Below are 26697 nucleotides of genomic sequence, written 5' to 3' on the forward strand. Positions count from 1 at the left end.
GCTGCAGAGAGCTCAGGGAGAGCTTTGCCACAATCAAGAATGAACAAGAAGCTCAAGATCTGACTCAGTATCAGAGTTAAACGTTTAAGATTAGGCTTATGGCTCCATTAAAGCTTTTTACTGTATGGGATTGGATATGGCAATAAAATAGAGGTTTCACTTTAGGCCTGAAGAGAAGTATAACAATAAAAATAATAACAACAATTTGTTGCTATTAATGTTATTGTGATTATTGTTGTATTTCAGTCAAAATAGAAACATGGTTTAATTAAAATACATGCTAATCTCTAACCTGTAAAAACAAAGAAACCTTGTGGACAGAATTAAAAATTTAACACTGGGTTGGATCCAGTTCCAGCATTTTAACTGGAATGATAAGAACTTTTTCTCAAATCCTGGGGAGATGTTGCTCCGAGGACAGTGATTTTATCACAGCTTGTTCCATACACTCTCAGATGACCCTTGGCTGTCAGTGCTGACTTCCTCCTCCTTTTCTCCAACCCCAAAGTTTGCAGTGCAGAAGCAGCAGCCCTGGTTCACTCTCTCATGCTCTCATCTTTGCTTTGTTTTTTAAATCCCATGTGTAAAGACACCCTACTCCCTTTTGCTTCACAAAGGGGATTTCTTGCATTTTCTCCATATTTCCCTTTCTCCCCTATTTTCCAGTTCTCCCTCCTCTAACCACCTCTGTCCTACCTCAAGGTTTGAGAGATGTTCCTGGCAGATGCCTGATGAACCTCACTTTCCTGGCAGACCTGGTCACCTCTGACTTCATGGCTCCTACCTGGGAGACAGTTTGCATTTGTGATTTGGGCTTGAAGTGTTGCCATAACAAAACAGCATTTTCCTGAAATTAAAGCATAATATATCCTTATGAGTGCTTACATGGGAGAAAAGGGATTTTTTTTTTTTCCTGACACTTAGGAGTGCTCAGATTCTGGCTGCCTCTGGAGGAACCAGGGTGCTGTGCATTCCCACTATCTGATGTGCAATGGTTTTCTTCTTTAGGTCCTCGGGCCCTCAGAGCTGATGGTTTTGGGCCTGAAACTTTGAGCTCATTATTTTCTGGATTTCAAAATTTTTGGACTTGAAATGAAGGACTTCCATCTGTGAATAGGTACAGAATGAATGAATTTGGGTTTAAAGTTGTTGTAAGACTGTTCCTCATACTGCTGCTGCTTTTACCATCACAAGGAGAGAAGACAAATCTGATTTCCAATTCCTTGTACAGCTTTCTGTTACTATTGCTCTGGGTGAAGTGAGCTCTGTGGAGTTTAAAATAGGATGAAGATGGGAAATGGAAACTGAAAGGGTCAGAAAGCTTTTTCCTGTTAAAGAAGGCTCTTCGAGGGAATCAGCACCTGCTGGGTAAGGAGGCATCAGCCAGCATGAGCATCTCTCAGAGCTCTGGCCACAAGAGATCAGCAGAGCTTGACTGCAGGGACAAATGAGACAGCCCCTGCATTAAATCAGCCTCACAAAATAAGTAGAAACTGCCTCAGAATGTCCCCATCAAAGCCTAATTATCTGCTGACTTCTTAGACATGAGAGAATTTTCTTTGTCTATTTAATTTCATGCTTATCATCAAACTAGTCATTAAATAGCTGAGTATTAGGGGAAAAATGCAAAGCTTTCTGATCTGTCTTGTTTAATCCTTCAGCCCCTCCCTTCCCTCCTCCCTGTCCCACTTTCTCTCTGGCACAGTCAGAAGAGGGGAGAGCAGGCAGGGTGTCCTGCTGGGCACTGTGTCCTGGTCTCCAGGTGGACAGGATGTGGGAGCTCTGGGAAAGGCTGGGATGGAAAATCCCCCAGTTCCATGCCAGAGCCCAGCTCTGGCTGTTGGCAATTTGGACTTGCTACACCCATGGGATGTAGCAGAGGTGCAGAAGCCACTAAGACTGGGATGAGACCCAGAGGTCTGATCATTACAAGGAAAATGAATTGTCTGTGAGTCAGGTGAATCGTTTAAAACAGAACCAAAATGATTGAACAGCAAATGGTGCTGGGCTTTCCTGTCTCATAACATATTAGTGGGGGACATTACATGAAATTGGAAAATAAAAAATTGTCAGTCACTGGAAGCCTTTTGTATGTCAGATGAATCAAGGATGTGGAATTGCTGCTTTGGGCAATATTTGAAATCAGGAACATAGAAACATTTAAGCAATGATTGGCTACTTACACTGATGCCAGCCCTGTCCCACTGGGATGAGTTCTTGCTTTAGGTCTCTTCAGCTGGGCTGTGTGGAGGGAACAGGGCAGGACTGAGCCTGCAGCAGCTTTCTTCAGCCTGCTTGAAAAACCTTGTTCTGGCCATGGCAGGATTTTGGCTCCACTAACCCAGGTTGCACCCATGGAGGTGACTCCCAGCTTCACAAGGATTCGTGGCCATGTCCTGTCTGCTTCTCTACTGTAGTATCTCTCCTTCTGAGGGCACATCACTGTCCAGTCAGCCTATACAGCAAGAAAATCTTATCCCAAAGACCCTTGATTAAGTGTTTTGCCTTAATGCCAATTCCTGCTTTCTGCAGTTTGGCTTCTAATGTCCAGGAGGAGCCATATCCTAGCAGCAGCCTCCAAGCTGTAAACTTTTGACCTGAGCTAATTACTGAATCCACTTTATAGAAGTAATGAGGTTCTGCGCCTCTGCAATGCCTTGAAGGCTCTAGAGAGTCTGAGCCAAAACCTGAGCTCCCTAATCAGTCCTGACTGTTTTTTTATTCATTTACCGAGTGCCCTGAGGCACTGCCGCTCCTTGAGCTCCCTGGGAGGAGCTGCAGTGCTGCTCTCCCCAGTCTGCAACTGGGCAAAACATCCCAGTCAGGGCTGCAGGTACCCTCAGCACCTCAGTGATGAAAGGAGGAGACACCAGTGAGGACCAGTGGTCAGAGCAGCAGGGCCAGGAGAGTTGTGCCCAAGTCTTTCCTCAAACATACTATTGGGCAACTGGGATCTCCTCCTGCCTCAAAACTTCCAACAAGGAAACAGATAGAACTTTGCTGTCTGCGGGAGAGCACTTGGATGGCTGTGGGCAGTGTAATGATGAGATGAGGGGAGGGGTGGCTGTTCAGGACCATTCATGGACACTGCCAACAGGAGCACAGCAGGAACAGGCAGTGGGAACATGCTTGTGAAATCTCGTGTCCCTCGCTTTGTTGTGTTCTTTCCACCCAGTGCAGGCAGGCCTTAACCAGCAGTCCAAAACTAAGCCCAGAGAAGTTGTGGAAGCCCACCTGCTTATGTTCAAGGTCAGGTTGGATGGGGCTTGGAGCAATCTGGATTTTTTCTTCTGGAATGTGTCCCTCCCCATGGCAGGGGATTGGAAGTAGATGAGCTTAAAGGTCCCTTTCAACCCAAATAATTCAGAGATTGTATGACTCTGTGATTCTGCCTTTCCCTGGGAACATTCAGGAGGTGTCAGCAGCTGAAGAAGAGCTGGAGATCTGCAACAAACCCCTCAGCCCCAAGCCCACCACTGGTCTCCAGTTGCTCATGGAGCTGATGGTCCCTGCTTCCCCTCTCAAAGGCTTCCCCTTGCCCTTGTGCTTGCTCTGTCCCCCTCTCTTACATGCTGAGGCACTCCCAGGGATGACACTGGGGAGAAGGTGACTGTGTCACCCAGGTCAGGACCCTGCTGACCAGCTCCACCTCCAGCCCTTCACTCCAGCAACCTCCCACCCTGGGGCTGCGTGGTGACATGGGCATCCCCACTTCCCAAGATGGGAAGGTGCTCTGTTCCGGGCCAGTCTCATGACTAGTTTGAGGCATGAACGGTTCTGCAGGCAGATGTGACCTCCTGATGCCAAGCCAGCTGTGCTGCCATGGTGGGGCCCCTCCCTGGGCCTCGTCTGTGGGCAGTGGGAGACCCCAGGGTGAGCTCTGCCCCCACAGGGGAACCCCAAGGTGAGCTCCACTCCACACTGGGCAGCGGGGAACCCCACCCTGAATCACCCCCAGCCACGTCCTGCCTGCCCATGGCAGAGCCCAGGCAGACAGAGCTTGCTCTGCCTGCCAAGCCTCTCTGTGCCGAGCTCTGCAGTGCGGGCAGGAGCAGAGTCAGCTGGGGCACAGGGAAGGCAGAGCTGCCAGAATGCAGGAATGGCCCTGCTGCTGCTGCTGCTGCTGCTGCTGCTGCTGCTGCTGCTGTGGATCCCAGAGAGGCAGTGCTGGCAGGAGCAGGGTCAGGGATTTACATTGCAAATCCACACAAGGCTGAGCTCGAGCACCCGGGGCCAGCACAATCATTATTATGGTCTTGGCAAACCCAGCTCTCCTTGCTGAGGGTGATGTGCTTGGTAATTACATAAGACTGGCTCATCTTTCTGTTGTTCCTCTGTCTCCCTTCAGACAGAGGGTTGGAGATTCAAAGTGGGGACTTTGTGAGCATCCTTGTGTTCAGCCTGACAACTCAGATAATGGCATTTATCACACAGGTTTGAGGTATCACCTCACCTGACACAGGCAAGAGCAACTAACCTGCATTGCAAAGGATATTTTTATTTTGAGTATAAAAATTCCCAAAAAATACATGTGATAGTTCTGATTTTAGCTCATAGTCATGCAAGTGAAGGCTGTGGCATCTGAAACACTCAAAAATTCAGTGTTTTAAAATGGCTGTAGCAGAAAAGTAAAGTTACTGGGGGAAACAAGAGTGGTTCTCCCAACCAGCTCATGCTATGGACACTGGGAAAAGGGTATTAGCAGGTGGAAATGCACCAGTCTTTTGCCATCAGTGAAGATGGGCTGATTTTGCATAATTTGCTGTGAACAAAGAACTTACTTCGTTTGGAGGCTGCAAGGAAGTGATGCAGAAAAATCTGTGACTGGACAGGTAGGGATAAGCTGTGAGTGCTTGTTACCAACACACATTTATAATATTGTACAGTAATGCAATTATAGCATATCAATTTATAATATTACATATTTTTTATAATTCATCAAACCATCCAGCAGGGGTTAAAACTTTATCTTGCAAAATTCAGATCGACAAGGATAGTGAGCTATAGCCAATTCAGCCAATTCAGTGGTGGATGTGGCCAACAGAGTGTTTTTGAATTTCAGATACCTTTCCGAAAATAAGAAGAAAAAACTATAAGAACTATGTTAAAAATTATAAAAAAATCAGTCTCTTCAGGATGCACGTCAGTGCTCTTCATTTGTTGTCAATGGAGCTGCCCTGGCTGTGGGCAGTGTGAAAAGGGAGGCGAGCACTCCTGAGTAGGCTCAGGACACATTGGTTTATCAGGGACTATTATTGTGGGATAATCCAAGATACTTGGAGAGAGAAATAAATTGTGGAGCTCTTGTGCCAGCTGTCATGTCCCCAGTGCTGCACCATCATGCTTAGGGTAGTGGGACAGTGTTAGCAAACTTGAAGAAGCTATGAAATTTTTTTTCATTAAAACAGGGAAGAGTAGTAGATTTAATTTTGCAGATTTCATTTGGTGTTAAACCCATCTGCCTTTTAGTGGGGCAGATAAAACCCTGCTGCCAGTGGAATCAGTAACTGGAGTGGGAAATGCAACTGGACCTGGGAGGAGTCTGAAATGTGAGGTAAGAGGTGCAAGGCTGGCTGCTGGAGGTAGATTTTTTTGTGATTAGACTATTTAGTCTAGTCAGAAAAAGCAGATAAACTGTAGGGAAAACAAGCCCTTCTCTGAATTTGAAATAGAAGCAGCAAATTGACAGATGGCTCAGGATAGCAGGAGCAGTACAGCGGGGCCAGCTAATCACTGCAGATAAGATCTGCAACACAGGCAGACTCCCAGCCCCCCCTGTGGCACCGTCCCTGTCCCTGCAGATGTCCTGGCCTGGCAGGTGGGGAAATGCCACCGCACCAAGGGGTGACCTCATGGCCCAGGGGACATGTGCAGCTCCAGCTGTGGCAGCAGTGCCTAGGGCAGCCCTGCTGCCAAGGAGGCTGAGCCAAACCACAGCAAACCTCAGCCTCTGATGGGAGCCTCAATCTCAGGGAATATAAAAGCTCCTGAGACACAATCTGCCTCTAAATCCCTTGGCAGGTGTTTTCCAGCCCCAAGGAAATATGTTTCATGTTACCCACAGTATCAAAACTGTCTTGTGAGAAGATGGTAAAATTAAATTCCTGAGGAAAAGGTTTGTAAGAGCATCAGGCGAGTCAGCGCTAGAGCAGGATCTTCTCTTCAGTGGGGTGTGTTGGGTACTGTGTGCAAACTTGGTAAAGAGATCCACTCCAAAGGGATCCCTATCTTCAACTGTGCTCTGCATTCCTGAGTGTCACTACAGTCCAGAGCTTCCTGAGCCATCAGAAACTCCTGGGACCCCTCTCACAGAGCACCTGACATACCTGGGCCTTGGGAAATGGCCTGGAAAGCACCACCCTGCTGTGGTTACACTGAGCAACACCAGGTTGCACTGAGCAACTATGGACCTACAGCAGCTACCTGGAGAAGCTGTGGCTGCCCCATCCCTAGAAGTGTCCAAAGTCAAGTTGGACAGGGCTTGGAGCAACCTGGGACAGTGGAAGGTGTCCATGCCCATGGCAGGGGGTGGCACTGGATGGGCTTTAAGGTTCCCTCCCACCCAAACCATCCTGGGATTCCATGATTCTGTGACTAGCACAAGAGCTGCCAGGCAGGACTGAATGGTGAATTCCATCTTTGATGCCTCCATTCTGTCCTCACACTTTTTCCTGGTCTCCATTAACACAAGAGCCTTGGGAAGATTTTGCTCAGATTACTGGGGAAGGTTTCAGGAAAATTCCTCTATGACATGCTTGAGAAAGCTCTATCCCCCACTGCTGCAGACAATCCCATTTTCCCTCTTGGGGGACTTGGGCTGGATTGACAGGAGTCGACATCCATCCTGTGGGTGCATGCAGCTCCCGGGGCCTCTTTGTGTCAGGCTGCTTTAACAACAAACAGAGCACAGCCCCTGCAGCATCCCAGCCAGCGGGGAGACACGGGGAGAGGGACCCGGCAGGGCCGGCTCCGCATGCCTGGATTACCCCGTGGATGAAGCGCAGATGAAAACAATTTTGGGTTTTTGGGTTTTTGTTTTCATTTTAAGATCCCCCATATTGACAAAATGTGAGTATGAGGCAGATTGACATCCAGATTTGACTTGGGAAACAGTTCAGCATTAACCTATTAAGCTAATAAACTTCAGTTATCCGGATTGGTTTGCCAAAATTAGACCCAGGAAATGGCTGCTTATTCAGTGGGAAAGAGAACATAAAAGATCTGCTCCTAAAATTTCTCAAAGCAGCTGATGATGTTGTCTAATTTCAATGGAATTCTTAACCTGACACATTTCAGAGAGATTTGACTGTCAGGGAACTGACCCCTGGAAAAATCAGGATAATGGTACGTGGTATTGCTCACAGATTTTAAGATTTTCCTATGTAAGTGTTACATTATGCACATCCACTTCAGGGTTAATAGTGCCCAGACAGACTCTGCCATAATAAATTTATTATGTATTATTAAACAGGGTTGCCCAGTAAATAAATTTAAATGATTTTCAAAGCCAGAGCTTTTAAGGCCAAAACTCAGAGATTTCTGTGGGATTTGGAATTGAGGGGGGATGCCATTTCAGCTGAAGGCAGCTGAGGTTCCTAACAGGTTCCTGATGCTGGGCAAAAGGAAGGTGTAGTGGCAGGATTATTAGAATTTAATTTGTGCACTGTCTGGGGAAGGCAATGTAATTTCTTTCCCCTTCTGCCTCCTTGGCTCTGTTGGAAGAGGCTCTTTGCTCCCGTTTCCTGAATTTCATTAATAAGGTCAAACAGGCAGGATCAGCAGGGAAAAGGCATGAGGAATTCAGTCCTACATGAAGAACTGAGTTGTGTATAATCATTATTATGATAATATAACATTTATAGTGCAGTGGAGGCATGGAGCTACTAACACAGCCATGCAGTGCCTGCACCAAAAATCCATCAAGGTCAGTATTTCACCTCCAGCAGCCCCGTGTGGCCACCACCAGGGAAAGATGAAAGCATGAGGAAAATACACTTGCCCAGGATTCTCCAAACCTCAAAGCCATTTGCGTCTCAAAGATCCTTCAGGCTGGGAGATGCTGCAGTGCTCCTCACCACTGGGTATATTTTGTTTTTATTCCTATTCCTGCCATATTTCCCTGCCTCATTTCAGAAGGAAGGGAGGGAGTGAAACAGCAGAGATGTTCCTTGTCTCCTTCCCTTGGTCTGGCCTTCCCCATCCTTTCCATATCCATTTCCCTGGGATATTTATGCAGAAGGGAATGATGGTCTGAGCATTTGTGACTCTCACAGCCACAGATCAGTCTCAAAACTGACTGTGACAGTTGTGCAGAAACATTCTTAATTTGGGAAGATGAGCAGGAAGGTGCAGTGCGTCTTTAAAAAGCTCCTTGCTCAGGGAGACCTGGGTCCAGCACATCACCCAAGAGCCCGAGAAATTTGATAGATGAGTCTCCAACATTCTTGTCATGTCTCCCCTTCTCGTTTTGCCCCCTTCCCCAGGCTGGAAGTGCTGAGAGGCGTGCTGTGAGGTCTGCCTTGTGTCCGGGAGCCTGTCAGAGCTGGGACATGCAGCCCATGGCCTGCAGCTGGACTCACAGCAGTCTCCATCAAGCACTCATCCACACGTCTCTCCCGGGCGGAATGCCCTGGGGTTCGGCACTCCTTTGTTTTGAAAGTCGCAGTTATTTGTATCAGCAAAGCATGCAAAGAGTGTCCCAAAACGAGAGGGAGGGGGAAGAGAAAGAGAGAGGGGGGCAGAGAGTTTCTGTGCCTCATGGGATCACGCTCAGAGAAGCAGGGAGTGATGCATTATTGGGGTCTGATACTAAACAGAGCAGCAGTGTTTTTGGGGAGAACCCCAAGTGCCATGGCTGTGAGTGGGACATGGGCTGGTGCAGGCAGAGCAAAGGAGACTGTGTGAGGATCCAGCTCTCCCTTGGGTGCTGCCAGGCTGCACAAGGCAGAGGAGAGCAATGGCAACAGCAATGGGGTTGGAAAGCTGCTAATGCACACAGGGTCTGCAGATTATGTGATAGAGAAAATCCCCCAGTTGGGGTTCTGGGAGAGCAGGGAATATAAAATCCTTTTTCTCCAGTAGATGCTACGCAGGAATGACCTGGGGACATGAGAGACAGTGATAAGTGACTCTCTCCATCCCCTTTTATCCTGTTTACAATACAGAGGCTTTCCTTGAACAAAACCCTTTTTTCCTCTCCATGCTCCTGGCTGTTGTGTCTAAATGAGCCAATTTGCTGAAGAACTCCTCCTGGAAGGACTTGAAGTCTAACAAGAACAGACGCTGGGTTGCAGCATGTTGTTTCTGGCAAAAATCAATTTCTTCACAAAAGAACAGAAATCTGTTCTTGTATTTTCAGTGCTTGCCATTTCATCAAGGCTCCTGTGATACCTCTCACAGCCTTGGCCAGGAGGGAATCCCAGAGTCTATTTCCATTCAACCTATTTCCAGAAGTGTTTGAAAATGGGGTCTAATGGCCCAGGGAAGGGAGAGCAAAGGAGTGAATGTGTTTGTTACTGCTGCAGTTAATGGTTTTGTTGATATGCTGTTTATCCTTGGGCTGATGTGATTTCTGGGGCTTGAGTTGCTGTTTGACATCCAGGGGATAATCTCTTGCCAGAGGCCTGGCTGGCTGCATGGCAGGGCAGGGAAGACTAAGTTTGATGCATCATCTGAGACACAAGAGATGGACCCACAGGGACAGAATCTCTCATTAATTAAAGATGTGTTGTTGTTTCCCTCTTTTATATCTGTGTGGTGCTCAGGGATGTGTTCTCCTGTGACAAGGCTGCATTCTTCAGGTGCTCACCCTGAACTGCAAATGAGCAACAACAGAAAGAACCCAACACTGGTTTCCCAATTTGCCCAGTCTCACATCAGGAGGTGTCTGCCTTTAACTTCCCCACCTCTGAAAATATTTTCTCACTTTTCCTCCATCATTTGTCATCCTTCAATAGCCTGAATTTTGCTGTACAGTTATTTTGGTTTTGCCTAAGTCAAATGCAGGACAAGGCTGCGAGTGTTGAAGGAAGTTTAGGACTTAAATCAGTGTATTTTATTCCATAGTATTAGAGCATTTTATCTGGATGGACTCAGTTTAAGACAATTCTTGTTGATAAAGCAGGTTTACCTCACATCACAGGTGGGACAGGCAGCACAAACCCAGAAAAAGGCAGAATCAGCTCAATATCAGGGGAATTCAAAGCCTGAGGAACAAGTATAAAATGACAATATTTATTAGAGGGAAGAAACAGTGGAGAAGGAGAGAGCTGAGTGTTTGTCTGGACCATGAGGACAGAGGCTACAGACTTTTCAATTGAAAACTGACTTTTCAAATTCAGCTGATCTTGTGGTATAGAGTTGAATGCTTTACAGAATACAAGCCTTTCCCAGTTTTTCCCAATCAAACTCTTATTGGCATGAAGTTACATTTGTTGACAAGAACTATTTTCCATTAAACCACAGTGACAAGACAGAGTTATGGTCCTAATTGGAGCTTTTTGATCAGTGTTTGTAGCTGTGCGTCTGATATGCTGCTGCCCTAACTGGGCTATACCTTCCCACCACGTTGGTTTTTTTAATCATTCATCTCCTTGCTTTTCCCATGAAGTAAAAGTTGACAGGAATTCAGGTGGCTCAGCAGACTCTGACCACAAAGATATAAGGTGTAGTAGCCCAGTACATACAAGGAAGAGTTGTGGCTTCAACTGTAGTGGATTATCTGGTCCAAACAATGAAGAATAAACTAAAAAGCAGTCTCTCATGCAGCCCCAGGGAAAAGCTCTGTCAGATAGGGCAGGAACCTGCAGTTCCCCTATGAATGGGTAACATCCCACAGGAGAGAATTTAGTGTATCTCTAAGTATGGAGAAAAACCAGGATTATTAAGAAAGCAAACCTCTTTGCAGGATGGACACCCTAAACTGACCTTGACCATGTGGGAACAAACCTGTGAAGTGCAGGCAGTTCCCTGGCAAAGAAACACTGAACAGGACAGCAAGACACAGTGCAGGACAGGTGTAACAATGGTGAAAGAGCAGAAAGAACTGTTTTAGAAGGGATACCTGGAGGTAGGATTCATCCTGTGAGGAGGGAGGTATCAGCTCAGTATCTGCATCTCCAGGTGTGTTGGTCACTGGATTCCCAGAGGTGACCTCGGGAGGTCCCACCTGCAGAGCTGTGCCCTCGGCATCAGGAGGGTGTGGAGCTGCTCAGGGGAGGAGGCCCTGGAGCTGCTCCAGGGCTGAGCCCCTCTGCATGGAACCACGGTGGGAGACCTCGGGGTGTTCACCTGGAGAAGAATCCAGGGAGAGCTCAGAGCCCCTTCCGGGGCCTGGAGAGCTGAAGAGGCACTGGGGACACGGGATGGAGGAACAGGACACAGGGAAGGGCTTCACACTACCAGAGGGCAGGGATGGATGGGATATTGGGCAGGAATTGTTCCCTTTGAGGGTGGGCAGGCCCTGGCACAGGGTGCCCAGAGCAGCTGTGGTGCCCCTGGATCCCTGGGAGCGTCCATGGCCAGGCTGGACAGGGCTAGGAGCAGCCTGGGACAGTGGAAGGTGTCCCTGCCACGGCAGGGGACAGGGGCACGAATCCACTCCATGCTCCGGTGCGGGGGATGCAGTTCCCCGACCCCAGGCGGCTCTCGCAGCTGACCGGGAGGCTGCAGCCGCTGCTCCCGACGCTGCGGACGGAGGCAGCCACCCACGGATCGTGTGGGAAGGGCCGCCCGCAACCGGCCCCTCAGGGCTCTCCCGGTTCCTCCCGGCCCCTCACGGCCCCGCCCCGCGCGCGCCACGCCGGTCCTGCAGCGCCCCCTGGCGGCCCGCGGGGCGCAGGGCGGCCCGGGGCAGGCGGAAGCGGAAGCGGAAGCGGCGGGAGGCGGTGGCGGGGCCGGAAGTGGCGGGAGGTGACGTGTGCGGAGCCGAGCCGGTGCGGGATGGAGGGGCTGTACCAGCAAACCAACAAGTGCGTGAGGGACTGAGGGGGGTGAAGGACTGAGAGGAGTGTGAGGGATTGAGGGGAGTGTGAGGGATTGAGGGGTGTGAGAGATTGAGGGATTTGTGAGGGACTGAGGGGTGTGAGGGATTGAGGGGTGTGAGAGATTGAGGGATTTGTGAGAGACTGAGGGGTGTGAGATTGAGGGATTTGTGAGGGACTGAGAGGTGTGAGGGATTGAGGGGTGTGAGAGATGGAGGGATTTGTGAGGGGCTGAGGGGAATGTGAGGGATTGAGGGGTGTGAGAGATGGAGGGATTTGTGAGGGGCTGAGGGGAATGTGAGGGATTGCGGGGTGTGTGAAGGACCGAGAGATTTGTGAGGGCTGTCCCATCAAACCTGCCATGTCTGAAGGATCGGCGGCAGCGCCTCAAACCGCGTGTGAGGAGCTCGGGCCGGGTGTGTGGGAGCCCAGGGCCGACACCCACAGATCTCAGCGCCCTTGGAAAGTATTTCCCCACAAAACCCCGTCCCGGAGGGAGCAGAACCCCGAACCGCGTGTGCCACGTCAGCCCCAGGGCTCGGCCGGCCCGGGGCACCGGGAACGGTGATTCCTGCTTTATTAAAGCACGCCCGTTTATAAGGATTTTTGCAGCTGTGAGGGGTCTGCCACAGTTGAAACCACCTCTGGAGGCGTGTGGCTCCTTGAGGATAAATCCCACATCTCACAGATTATACCGGTCTGGAGAGGGGGGAATGGTGTGGGAATTGCAAAATAAGGCAAAAATTCTTGCGGTTCTTCTGGAAATCCATGTGGAATAACTCATGGGAAAGGGGCCAAAGGACACAGCTAAGTCAATATTCCAAATTTCCATGGTAATTTGCATCTTTGTGGAGCTCTGTTAAGGGTGGTGGGGTGGTAAGAGACTTCAGTTGGATCTTATGTTGGATTGTTGTTTCTCTGTCACTGAATAATAATAGAGTGACCCTGTAGGGAAGAGCAGGACATCCTGCTGGAGATCTGGAAATGCAGGAATGTCACAGCAGCTGTTATGGATATGGGGACTGATGTTCTCCTGTTCCCATTTCTGTAGTGCCTTATTTTGTGATCATTGAATGGTTCAGGCTGGAAGAGACCCTAAAGCCCAACTAGTTCCAGAAGAATTTAACAACCATCAATACTTTTTTTTTGTTTTGTTTTCTTATGCCACTGCTTGTCCAGCAAGTAGTTTTTTCTTATATTTACAAGCTTTTCATTTCAGTTGATGCCTGTGAATTCACATGTTGTGACACCATGAAAATCATGCCCACTGTCATCTCCAGACCAAGCTGAACAGCTGTTTTTTGTAGAAAAGCTGTTCTGTGCTTTTCATAACCTTCACCTTGATTTCTGTTTTTAAATGAAGTTACTTTGTAGGTGCACATGAGGTGAGAGCATAGCTTGCTTCCTGCTGAGGAGCTGGTGGTCAGGGATGGGCTGTCTGCTCTGACACTGTGTTGCTGATTCCTGTGCTCTTCTAAAAAGTGCATTTCAGTAAAAGAAGCAGAAAAGTGAGGTGCTGAGGAATGATTTCGTGTCTGTTACCTGACTTCTCTGTTCATTTTGTTTTTATGTCCTGATAGGCAGGTCCATGAGGTCCAGTCTTACATGGGGCACCTGGAAACTTCAGACAAAGAGTCAGTGCACTGTAAGTAATGAGGGAGGTTGATTTAGTTTGCATCTTTAACCTTGTATGCCTTCTCATTAAATTTACAGTCATTATTGGAACAAATTTAGCTCCTAAGCCATTGTGATCAGCTGCTGAGACACGTCACCAATTCAGAATGCATTGAAATTGTGTTGCTGTTTAACTTCAATAAGGTGGTGTTTGTATGAGCTCAGACCAAAAAAGACAGGACAAGAATTTGTTTCATCTTCCTGTTATAATCCTTTAACTGCCACAGAGTGCTTGCTGTGGATACTTCTTTACTGTTGTGGTAGAATGCCAGAGTTTTGGTGCTGTTAGATTTTGGAACTCATGGTCAGGGTGTCTGTGCAGGCCTTCAGCACAAACAGATCAAAGCCCCCACAGTGATGCACTCGTGGAGGTTTTTGAACACCTGGAATTAATGAACACCTTGGTGTGGTGTTCAAGAGCTGCAGACTGAGAGCATCTCTGGGTTGGTTTGTGAGAAGCTGAGAAAGCTGAGATGTGTCTGAGCCTGCCCTGCTGTGGTGTTATTCCCTCAGCATCCACCAACTGGCAGCTTTCCCCTAAAGATGCCCAGTGCACTTTTGGGGAAGGTGCTGTGATTTTGTGTGCGGGAACTTCAGCAGGATGCTCCTGACATTGGTGCTACATTAGAGTCAGAACCTGTGATTCCACCTTGTAGGAAGTGTGTAGAACCATTGGGTGTGAAGTTGCCTCAGTAAATTTGGACTATAACCCTGTGCTCATAAGTGACTGTAATAATGAGATGCTCTGATATGTGTGGCAGGACTTTTTACCCCAGTGTAGAATTGGCACATGTATTTGGGACCTATGTTTGAACCCTTAATTCTTGCATGAGTCACTACTAATGGGTTTAATCAGGAACTTCTGAGGTGAAAGGACACTGCATTGACTGGATGTATTTCTGCACATGCTCCCTGACTTCTCTTACCTTAAACTTATTTGTGAAACATGACTGGGCTCTAGGAAGGGCTGTGATAAACTTCTTATCGCAAAATAGTAACTTACTAATTCTGGTTGTGGTTTTTGTGGTGGCTGTATTACTCCTACAATGCCAGACTTCCCAGGCAGCTGTTCACTGGGGGTGATTTTGAAAGCCCTGAAAATTAGTATAATTTGCCATTTTGCTTCTATTGCTTGAGACCATTTCAAGAGATAGCATTGTGTAGTTTCCATAGTTTACAGTTGGTTCATCAGTTAACATAAATGAATAAACATATGTATCTATATCTCTCTATATAAAGTTACTAGTGTGTATTTCAGAATTTATGGAAAATAGGATTATCCATGGTTGAAGAGGAGGAATAGGGGCCAGGAAATCAAACTTTTCCAACTTGGAGCAAATAGTCCCTTCTTGCTCAGAAAATGTCTAGTGGTGTAGTTTGGTCTGACAAGTTTCTGTAACTGTTAGCTCTGCTGTGTTGGATTCAGCTGCAGGAAATGATGGAGAGCTGCATCAGGACAATTTCAGTCATTTGTCTCTGGATGTGAGCCAGTCACTCTTTTGCTATGTGAGCTCCAGGGGCAAAGACGAGGTCGTGTGTGCTCTTTGCTTCTCTGGGTGTTCCTGGGAAGTGGTTTTCTGGGAAGTCCTGGTGTGTGGAGTACTTGGCAGGTGGTTGATGATGCTTCTTGTTCCTGTGACAGCAAATCCTACTGAGGGAGCAGGAAGGGGCTGCAGGGGGAATGTGTGGGTTTGAAATCCTAATTCATGGAGCTGATGGGAAAAGAGGCTCAGATGTCTGGAACGAGCAGGGGCTTTCCTAGCTGCCTTCTCAGAGGAGGAGGGAAAGGTGAGAGTGTCAAATCACTGACCTAAAGAAGTGACATTTCATTGTATTTATAATTCTCAGTTACCTGATTATTTTCATCCAGTAAAGATTTGCATCTGCCAGGTTTTGCATATTCCTTTGAATGCTTTTGAGTGTTTGCCTTCATCAGATTGCAGTTGTCTAATTCAAGTCAAATCCTGTTTTTATTTCCTTGCAGTGGTAGAAAATGAGATTCAGGCAAGAATAGACAACATATTCAGCAACTTGGAACGTCTGGAAATCCTGTCCAGCAAAGAACCTCCCAACAAGAGGCAGAGTGCCAAACTGTGAGTTCACTGCTTTGCTGTGATTGTGCAGGGTAGTCTTGTAATTAGTTTAATTAAATTTACTGAAACCCTTTGCCTTTTGATTTGTGTGAAATCTTTATACTTTGTATAACTGATTTCTGTGCAATACAGTAGCAAAATTGAGGCACAGAGGCAAAATCACTTTCCTGCATTCAACCCCAGGCTCATGAGAATCATTAAAGCTGGAAAAGGCCTCAAAGATCATCAGGTCCAGACTGGTGATGCAGCTGGATTCATGCTTTGTTCTCAGATGAGCAGAACATCTCTGGATGCTCTCTCTGATACTTGGTTTTAATGGCATTTTGGTGGTAGAGAGTAAAATTTCTTCATTTGGTGTCATTTTCTCTGGGCCATTTTCTAAGATGTTGTTGACTGAAATAAAGAGGTTTCTAAAGTGAGCAATAGTTTGAGCAAGAGGTTGGACCACAGACATTAGGACTTGCTGCTCTTAATTAATTCTGTGACTCAGTTATTAATGTTTAGTCCAAAAAAGTACTTGTAAATAGTAGGGGTGGATTTCATGTCACCTGTATTAAAGAAAGAGGCCAGTATCTGAAATAGTCATTGATTTCTTTATAGAATCCTGGAATAGTTTCGTTTGGAAGGGGCCTTAAAGATGGGTTCCAGCCCCTCCATGGGCAGGGACACCTTCTACTAGACCAGGATAGTCTGGTGATCAAACATTAAATTTTATCAATCATTTAATCAGTGGAGTTCTGGACATGATTTGTTTCAGCCCAGTAGAGATGTCAGAGCTGTCTCCTGTATTACCCAGTGACTTTTGAGCTCTTTTTAATAAAACCTCAAAGTTCAGAACATTTTGCTAATTAAAGAAACTGGAAAGCATAATCTTTAATGTGAAAGGGGAGGGTCAGAAAATAGAACCTGTACAAATGCTACCATCTTCCCAAATCTGTGTTAAATGAGTAATGGATACAGTTACATAACACCTGAAGAGAAAATCCATGGGATAGAATGTCCAAGACAGCTCAGGAGTTCTGCTTCACATTCTGTCATTAGCCTGAAGGCTAAATAATTGATTAAAGTGAATAATCACTTGTGTAGTAGAAAATTGAGACAGGGAGGTTGTAGGTGTGGAATTTCAGCCTAGCATTGGATGTCTTGCATCTTGTAGTGAAGTAGAGCCCATCGTTCCTTGTTATTCATTGCTGTTAATTTGCAGTGCTCTTTTGCTGGAACAAAAAGCACAGAAAAGCAGAGTGTTTTTGTGCTGCTCTTTGCAGGAGAGTGGACCAGCTGAAATACGATGTGCAGCACCTGCAGACAGCCCTGAGGAACTTCCAGCACCGCCGGTACCTGCGGGAGCAGCAGGAGCGGCAGCGCGAGGAGCTGCTGGCCCGCACCTTCACCACCAACGTAAATATCCCTGCTGGGGCTCCCTGTGCTCCAGCAGCTCAATTCCAGCAGGGGGGAGGCAGGCAGCGTGTAAACAGGACTCTTGGAAGCTGCTGAGAGTGTGAGTAAAGGTAGAGAGGAATCAAAATATGTCGGGAGAAAGTACCGCTCCCTTGAGGAAAAGATGGGCTCTTAAGATAACAGGAAAAGGCTCCAGAATGCTCCTCTTTTATTCAGTGCAATCCAAAGGGTCAGTGAGGTAGGTACCAAAGTGTCCATTTCACTTGGATTTGTGTCAAATGTCTACCAGATCCTGAGATCTGTAAAAAGCCTGACTTATACACACCCCAGCAGCAGGTGTCAGCAAACTTCAGTGCAGCCAAACAGAAATCACACACCTGGGACAAAGCCCTTGTGTTTATGCCTAAAAATGAGTCAAAAGTTCCTAATAACATGAATGTGTTTCACTTGCTCTTGTTAGCTCCTCCATTGGGAAGTCCGTCCAGTGCAAATTGCAGGAGGAATTTTGCTCTGAATAACGTAGGCTTGCTTTCAGATTTCACTTTTCTGCCACTGAAAAGTTAGTCTTGGGGTTTTTTTGGGTGTGTTTTTTTTTTTTTTATTTTGTTTGAGTTTTTTTGTTATGTTTTTTGTTTGGTTTGGTTTTTATTTTTTTGGCTTTTTAATACTATTTTTACATTTTTGTTTAATTTCCCTCTTTATTTCCCTTCTTTGTTAAAGGCATCTCACCTAACATTTTGTCAGTCATTGTCAGGACAAGAAAGAAAGAAAGTGAGCAATCCTAATTAACTGAAATTTGGGCAGTTTAATGCATTTTTCAAAGCCTGCCATAAAGATAACATCTGGTATTTTGTTAGCTATTTCAAAATTATAAACAAGGCTTGAAATGCTGCAATTTGTTGTTTTTAAACACTGTGGTGTTTCCCTGCAAGTAGGGACAAGTTTTCCTTCAGGAAAATTTGCAGTTCAGAAACAAAAACTGTGAGTGGAACAGTTTTAAAGAGCAGTAGCAGGCTTACAGCATGCTAACCCATGGGCAAATAGGTTATTTTCTCCTTCAGGGGTTGAGAGGTATGGTAGATGAAAAAAATAATACAAAGTATGTATTTCTTTTTAACTTGCTACAAAAATGTAGCTTTAAAATGGTCCTTTAATAGGAAATTGATGATTTATTTATCACTTATCAGCCTCTCTAGGTTTCAGTTTTCCACAGTTCCTGTTCATACACTCCCCTATTCTATCAGAGATGTCAGCTGAGTGTCTGAGTAAATCACTTCAACTTCCAGAACACATCTTTAGGAACACATCTGTAGCAGTGTTCTGAACAATTTGCTTAATTCAAGAGTTAAAAATGGTATTTATCTTTAAAGCCTTTCCTGTACCTGGAGAAAATCACAAGCAGCAAAACAGAGCTCTGCTGCCATCCCATCTCCTCGAGGAGGGTCACAAATCTACTTCTCTATTTTTATCGCTGCCTTAGAGTGGATAAAAAAAACTTTGTACAGAAATGAAATCTGCTGGTTTGAAGGCTGTTAAATAACTGGAATAAGAGCCATTCACATGGAAATCTAAGTGCTTCTGCTCAGAAACTTGTGTGAGCCTTGGTGCTGTGTTCACAGGGGCTCAGGTTTGTATGTTCTGCCACAGCCCCTTCATCCAGGGCCCCTGAGAGCTCTGTCCCTGATTCTTCCTTCTCCAGAGTGAGCAGACCCCCTGCCCAGGCAGGGCAACACCAGACCTTGGGTCCTGTGTGGCATTTTCAGATGAACATTTGGGGTTTTTACCAAATGTTCAGAGCACATTGTGCTGTATGTGTGTGCCACCTGCAGCTGCTGGGCACACCGAGTGCCATTCATTCACATGACTGTGAATTCTGCCTTTGGCTGGTTCTTGTTCTGAGCACCTGGAGGAGGTGATCAGTGTTCCCAACACTTGCCCCTTACCAGTCCCCAGTTCCTGCTCTAAACCATGTGGGAGTAGTGAGCCATTTCCTTGCCCCTCTGGATGGAGTGGTGTCCAGAAACAGGGACCTGGAGGCCTTTGGCAGACAGGGGTGATCCCATCCCTGCTCTCCTGTGCAGTTCAGGTTAGAGTTTTACCCTGTTATTTCCAGTTCAAGATTCCCAGTTCCTAGTTGAGTGAATGCATCTTTTCTGGAAAAACATGAAAAAATACTAATTTTTAATTTTTTTTTTTTTAAATAGGGCCTTGGGTGATGAGTGAGCCAGAGCTCAGGGAGCCAGGCCCATGTCTGTTTGGCCTTACTGCCAGATATTTGTACTATTTTGTAAATGTTTAGAATGTCATCTCCAAACATTTTTTCAGGCTTTTTGTTGCTCAGAAATGTGGTGTGAAATCTTCCACAAGTCCTTCACTTGTAGTGATCAATGACTAAGCACCCTCTTGGTGTTTGACACCTTGTTAAAGACCTTCTGTTAGCTTTGATGTTCTCTTCTGCAGTACCCTTTCCTACTGAGATTATAAAAATTCTCTGCTTTTGCTCTTTTCATCCTTGAGATCTCATTACAGTTGAGCAGCTGCTCAGCTTTGCCTTTTGACTTCCTCCGTATCTTCTCTAAATTACTCTTTTCACTCAAATATCAATGTTTTATTTAAAATCACCATGAAAAAAAAAAGCGTAAGCACAGTCCTGGCAGTCCTGTTGGGTTCTGGCCGTGGCTGCTGGTGCATGTTGTGTTTCTGAGTGAGCAGGTAACCGAGTCCCTGCTTTCCCCACAGGACTCTGACACCACCATCCCGATCGACGAAACCTTGCAGTTTAATGAATCCCTGCAGAGTGCCCACCGAGGCATGGATGAGCTTATTGGCAGTGGCACCAACATCCTGGCGGGGCTGAGGGACCAGAGAGTCACATTAAAGGTGGGGGCATCATTTTTTACCAGAAAGACCCCACATTTTTCTGTGTTCATGCTGATCGGGCTAAGTAGAATCTATATATGTATTGTCTCAGTACATTGCTCTGAGCTGAGGATGCTGGAAAGGCCCAAACTTCATTTAAACAACTTGAAATCTTTATATTTTACCATCTGTTAGGAGTACTTTAAAGATCTCTTGGGGCTGGCTGGCCTTCATCTGCAGGGCAGCATCTGGAGTGCTGAATGTTATGTTTGTTTTTATTTGGTTGATTGTTGCTTGTTTGTTCAGGTTCAGGACGGGCAGTCACCGGCTGGCAGGAAGATGTTGGTTCAGATTAGCATCACTCAGAGCAGCCACAAAGCTGCTGTAGAGCACTTGTGATCAAGATTAGTAATAAAGATAATGCACCTCAACAGTCCCTCCTTCTCTGCTGACAGCAGCTGCATTTCTGCATGTCTCTTCATAGCAAATATTTGTCTTTTATTTTGTAGACTGTTGAAAGTGATGGTCAATTCTGAGTGAAAAGCTCAAGGATACAAAAAACTTTTTAATAAGAACTGTGTGGGGAGAAACTGGACTTGTGAAAAAGGCAGGGAAATGCTCATTGTGTTCATCTTCAGATGGGGATAACTGCTGTTCTCAGTTTTGTGACACTGTTTTGTTTTCAGATGTATTTGCCAGATTTAGGCATTTTTAATGACATAAATTCCAGATTTGGTCAGGTCTGTCACACGTGCAGCTCCATGGTGTGGCAGGCAGTGCAAGCCTGGTCTGCACTGAGGGAGCTGAGCTGGGTGTGCATGGGCACTTTGCTGTCCTGACCCAGGGTTCCAGGCTGCCTGGTGTTCTCTGAGCCTGCACAGGACCAGCACAGGTCCAAAGCAGGCTGCAGCTCCTTCCCTGCTCCCTACTCTGGTGACCAGGCCCTGCACCCACAGATCTTACGTGGAGAAATCAAAGCAGAGTTTGAAGCTGAGTTCTTCCCAAGATGAGGTTTAGCTTCTGGTTCAGCTCACTTGTTCACTGACCTGGTAAGCATGGATTTGTTTTAAGACTAGGCCCATTACTAGAAAAACCATGAAGAAAACTTAGTGGGTGGTTCAGTGTTCATTGCAGAGGAATGGTGTTACTGAGCACTCTGGCCACAGGAGTGGTGGGGAGAGGGAGAGGTTCTGCTGCCAGCTCATGAGGAAAAGGCTGGAAGGACTCATTCCTAGTGCCTGGAGGAGATTGGGGTTCTGAATGCTTTTTGGGAAGAGCACCCTACTTGAAGTTCCTGCATCCCTGAGAGGATTGTAAACATTTGTCTGCTGTGTTGAGCACTGGGCTGCTTTGGTGACTACTCACATTGGCCTGAACTGTCCAATCATCAGTGTCCCTGTGCTGCACACAGGGAATTGGGGTTGATTCTCCGAGCTGGGAAATCACTGATCCAAGGTAATCTCTCATGAGGGACTGGATGAAGCACATGGATTCTGGAGGGTTCCTGAGAAGAAGGTGCATCCCAGCACAGGAGAGCTCACAGGTGCCACAGAGGAGCCCTGGCAGGACCTGGTGCCCTGCAGGGATGGGGAAATGCTGTTTCTTGTAGCAGCACCAGCCTTTGCTGCCTGGCTGGCAGTGACTGCCTGGGTCCTGCTGGGTCTCCCTGGGCCTCCTGGCTCTTCTCCAGCCTTTGCCAGGCACGTGAGCTCTGGGCCAGCCCTGCAGCAGGGAGTTGCTGGCTCTGTGCTTTTGGGGCCATCATGTTCCTGGGTGTTCAGGGGCATGTTGTTTCTCCCTCACGGGTGAAGAGATGTCTGCTCATGTTCCTTTTCCCCTTAACTCGGTTTTTCTTACACTGACACAGACTTTGCTGCCTGAGAACATCTGGCAGAAACAGCTGGTGTAGAGACAGCTTACAAAGAGAAATGGGTTAATGTGTGATCATGGAACATCCCATGTTGGAAGGGCCTCCCAAGGATCGTTGAGTCCAGCTCCTGGCCCTGCAGACACCCCAACAAACCCACCCTGTGCATCTCTGGGAGCATTGTCCAAATACTCCTGGAGCTCTGGCAGCCTCCAGGAATGACCATTCCCCGGGGAGCCTGGGCAGTGCCAGCACCCACTGCAGGGAGATGATTTTCCTGATATCCAGCCCAACCCTCCCCATGCCCAGCTCAGCCATTCCCTGGCTCCTGTCCCTGTCACAGAGCAGAGATTGGAGCTGCCCCTCAGGAGGAGCTGCAGCCCCTGGGGAGGTCTGGCCTCAGTCTCTTCTGCTCCAGCTGAACAAGTGCTCCTCCTGTGGCCCCTCCAGATCCTTCCCCACCCTTGTATCCCTCCTTTGCACACTAATAGCTTTATTCTCAGTAACTTTGTGTATATTGGGTATAAATAGACAGGTATGGAATGAGTATTGCTAGATTGTCCCTTTAACTGATCCAGTTGTACAATTCCACTGTTCCATGACTGCAGGAATTGAAGAGTTTTTCCTTTCTATTGTTTGCTTTCATTTTAAAGCTTCATATTTGGTTTCTGTTCTCCCAGCAAGGTTTGGTTTTGTTCTGAAGCACTGTGAAAGGATTCTGCAGAGACAGGGAGGTGCTGAGCCTGAGAGCAGTGTGCAGGGTGTTAATAGGAGGTGTGGGAGCTGGAGAAAACTGATTACTTGGGACTAGCAGAGACACACCCGATGTCAGTGAGGGACTTGAACTGCCTTGAATTGACACAAGGCACTGATGTAGTTTGGCATTGCAAATCTCTGTTTTATGGACTGAGAAACTTCTGCATGTGAGTCTAATAAGTTGGTCTAAATTCTCTCCTTGGAGAGCCTTTCTGATCTTTAGTCAGGTTAGTACTCAAAAAAATCCCTATTTTCACATTTTCACTCTTTTGAGACCAAAAATAATGTGGACTAAAGAAGAGAGGCTGAAGTTTTTATTTCAAAGTCAAACATGGGATTCAGCAGTGTGATGGGAATCTGTGCTGTTGACCTGGCTCAGAGATGAAGGCAGTTTACAGCATCCTTAAGTGGGGTGTTCTCTCAGGGACAGCCCAGCTGTCACCGTGAAGGACTGTCCATTGTCCCTGGTGTGGCAGGGCCCTCCTGGCAGTTGCCCTGTGCACACCTGGGTGTGAGGAGGGTCCTGGCCAGTGTCTGGCTGTGGCTCAGTGCTCTGCCTCCCACAGGTGGGTCACCATGTCCAGCTTTCCAGGAAGGGTCCTTCTCACCTCCTATGCCACCAGGACTCTGCAGCCCTGAGTCCTCTCCCTTCTCCTCACTCAGGGCAATATCCCACCCTGACCTGTGCCTGGAGCACATATCTGTGCCTGTATTTCATACTGTTTCCTCCAACCACTGCCCTGAAATAAAGCAGGAGGGTTTCTGTTGTGTCCCTGCTGCTGATCTATTGGTGGGATCCATATTCCTAATAATATCAGGTGTCCTGCCTTCAGCACCCTGTGCTTTTCTGTGGAAGGATCTCAGGGAATGGCATTAATTACACATTTATCTGCCTTTTTTCTGCTATTTACTTTGCCTAGTGTCTGGACCTTCTCAGTCTGAACTCTACAGTTCAGTCGGTATGAACTACACTTTAGCAAGGGGAGCTCTACATAAAACCTTGGCTGGTCTTTTTAGACTGTGACTGGAACAGGACCAGCAGAACTCTTACTCCTCCCAAAGGAGTGCATTTTTCTGAGACACTTTTTATCTTGTCTCTGTCCAGACAGATTGTTTTGTCTTTAACCACATTCCTGTTCATGTGTATGAATTAATTAGTCCAAACACCCAGTTGTTTCCAGGGTCCCATGGCCACCTCCTGTGGAATGGTAGGGATGGTTGGCTGAGAGAAGTTCCATGGATTAGAATCCATCACTCAGCACCAATGATGAAGTACCCTTGGACTGTGGAATAGGAAGGCTCAGAGCATGAGGGTGATTGTGTCTTTGCTGTGTTGTTGTCCTCAGGGCACTCACAAGAAGATCCTGGACGTTGCCAACATGCTGGGCCTGTCCAACACGGTGATGCGGCTGATCGAGAAACGTGCCTTCCAGGACAAGTTCCTCATGCTGGGGGGCATGGCCGTGACCTGCCTCATCATGTTCCTTGTTGTGCAGTACCTGACATGAGCTGCTCACCTCCTGCAAGAGGACTGTCTCCAGAACTGACTTTCCTCTGGGTGCTGCTTTGGATGAGCCCTTCCCGTGGACTTCAGAGTTTACAAATCCCACTTGGACAGTGTCACGTGGAAGGCACGTCGGGAAATGGATGTGTCTGGGGATGCTGTGCTTGAGAATGGCCCTGTGAAAATAACCCTTGGCCTTTACTGCTCTCCCCTCAAGCCTGCAGGTTTAATGGTCTGATTAATAGGAAGCAGAAGTGAAGATTGTGCCCAGCTGTAGCAAGGCAGGAATGTCCCTTTGGGCACACAGGGATGGGAGGATGCAAAGGCACAGCCTGGGATGCAGCGAGTCTTTCCTGTGCTGGCCAGCACTGACCTGACCCCTGCATTTTACAGTGCAAGAATGGCACAGAGAATTTCACAGTGTTCATGGACCTGAGTTCAGCCTGTGGGACTGAGTTTGCAAAAAGATTTGGGAAGTGAAGGGCTCCCATCTGCTGTTCCATTTGCTTGGAGGAGGAGGATGTGTGGGAAGACTTAAAACACGGTTATAACCTCAGTTACCTTCACACACAGTATTACCCAGCACAGATCTCTGGTTTAGACTGAAATGCTGCTCTGCTCCTCTGAGGGGTGTTCTGGTCTCTCTCTGCCCTGCTGCTTCCCAGGGGGTGCTGAGTGCCATGCTCCCTCCTGCTTCCACTGGGATGCACGTCAGGCCTGTGGTATCTCCCCAGGCCTCCTGCCAAATCCAGCCTCCAAAACTGACATTTCTAATGCCAGAGCACAAAGGTTTGGGGAGCTGTGTTAATTTCCTGAGGTGCTGGTTGGGTTTGGGGCTCTGGAGCTGGAACTTCTGAGGTGAGTCCCCCTGTACTCCCTGGAGGTGTGGGATTATTCACAGAGCTGGAATGAGTTCTTCACACCAGAGGAATGGTGGGATCAGCACAACAGGCCCTGGCACTGAAAAATCAGCTTGGTCAGAGAGTTTCCTCAAGTCTGTGCCTTGGGATGGAGATGTCCCCACCCTTGGGAAGGGCATTCCCCTTTGTACCTGTGGAGTCCTGTGAAGGACACTCAGATGTGCCACCTCCTGGGGGTGGTGCTGGCTCACACTCATCACCTTGGGGTCATTCCCTGCCCCCAGTGAAACACTGGAGCTGTGAAATCCTTGTCTCAGCCTGGCACCACCCCCTCTGCAGCCTGGGGGTGTCTGATAGAGGGGCCATCCTGGCATTGTAGGCATCATCCATTTCAGTCACCCCACAGATCCTTTCCTATCCCCATGTGTAGCAAGTCTGGAGCATTCCCTGATGTCTGACAGTGGCACAGAAGTGTCATACCCAGATAATGTGGCCTTGTGCTGGCAATTCCTTCCCTATCTGGAATAGTTGTGGGTCTCTGGATTAGTAACTAATCACAAGCTCTACACTTGCTGACTGCACTGGGCTTTGCTTTCAATATGTGATCTGTTGCAAACTGGGAGGAAGGGTTTTAATAATTGAAAAAAAAATTAGAAGTAATTTGAGGGAATATGGACCATGAGACAGGGCCATGCTGGTGACCAGAGCTGGGGTGGGGCCCAGCCAGACACCCAGAATGGCCCCTGTTTATGGGCTTCTCTATTTATTTGATATTTCTGAAGTGTTTCCTGCTCTTGGAGTTCCGTTTGTCCAGGTTTTCCAAGGAAATAGTGTAGCAGAGCAAACATGGAACTGGTTTTCATTTGAGCCCAAGGAAGTAAGGAATTAAAAGGAAAAGAGGGTGATGGAGCGTCTGTTTTGCTGTGTAGTAAGAATCATAAATCCAAATTTGCCTGAAATTTCATTTGGATATGAAATCTGATGGATTCAGCCCTTGAGAGGGCAGCTGAGTACTTGCAAGGGGTCCCTGGCAAATCTCAGTTCTGATGAACTGATCCATTTCCACTGCATTTTACAGTGTTGGGGTTTAGGGTTTAAGGCTGTCATTGTCTAAAGTTTCTTTAGTTGTGACCTGGTGTAGGAGAGTTTCTCTTACACCAGGGTGGGCCTCTGGCCAATCTCTTTCCTTTTGGGCTGTGGTAGGAGCCGTAAGATACTTGGAACTGGATTTTTTTTTCCTGTTTCTGAGCCTAGCTTGGCATTTTAATAGATGCTTTCCTGTTGATTTTGCCTTCTGAAGTCTTGTCCCTGCACAGGCTGGTTTCCCCTTGGTGAGCCAAGTGTCCTTGCTACCCATGACACCCAAAGGTGACACAGGGGGCTTGAAGGAACCACCTGGGGAACTGGATCTGGGGACATGCGACATCAGACACGTTTGTGGTGCCTGTAAATCCAGAGATTCCAAGGCCAGCTCAGGTGGTTTGTGTGATACCCAAAAACCTGCATGGCAGTGGGACATGGCAGGGGACATGGGTAGTTCCTTCAAGCCCTACATCTCCCCTTTGGATGCAGTGGGAAATGAGCTGGAGCCCTGGTGGGATTGTGGTCTCTGCCAAAGGAGATGAGCTGGAGCTCTGGAGGCTTTGCTGCTGCAGCTTGGTGGTGTTTCCTTCATCACCAAACACTCACTTCTGCTTCCAAACTG

At 47.3% G+C, this 26697-nt stretch overlaps 1 protein-coding gene across 1 annotated transcript; it reads left to right on the forward strand.

Annotated features, from left to right (window-relative positions):
* Window positions 1-11886: 11886 nt before the first annotated feature.
* GOSR2 (golgi SNAP receptor complex member 2) lies at window positions 11887-24801 on the forward strand. Its single transcript, XM_021551509.2, has 6 exons — window positions 11887-11969; window positions 13562-13626; window positions 15640-15748; window positions 17014-17146; window positions 19886-20026; window positions 23975-24801. Exons 1-6 carry the CDS (start codon window positions 11941-11943, stop codon window positions 24134-24136), a joined length of 639 nt encoding a protein of 212 aa, XP_021407184.1. The 5' UTR covers window positions 11887-11940; the 3' UTR covers window positions 24137-24801.
* The last annotated feature ends 1896 nt before the right edge of the window (window positions 24802-26697 follow it).

Source organism: Lonchura striata, chromosome 25, assembly GCF_046129695.1.
Source record: "Lonchura striata isolate bLonStr1 chromosome 25, bLonStr1.mat, whole genome shotgun sequence".
NCBI classification, from domain to species: domain Eukaryota; kingdom Metazoa; phylum Chordata; class Aves; order Passeriformes; family Estrildidae; genus Lonchura; species Lonchura striata.

Coding starts and splice junctions, on each gene's coding strand:
- GOSR2 (XM_021551509.2), top strand. CDS start 11,941: ATGGAGGGGCTGTACCAGCAAACCAACAA. Junction 11,970..13,561: donor CTGTACCAGCAAACCAACAA/GTGCGTGAGGGA, acceptor ATGTCCTGATAG/GCAGGTCCATGAGGTCCAGT. Junction 17,147..19,885: donor CCCGCACCTTCACCACCAAC/GTAAATATCCCT, acceptor CTTTCCCCACAG/GACTCTGACACCACCATCCC.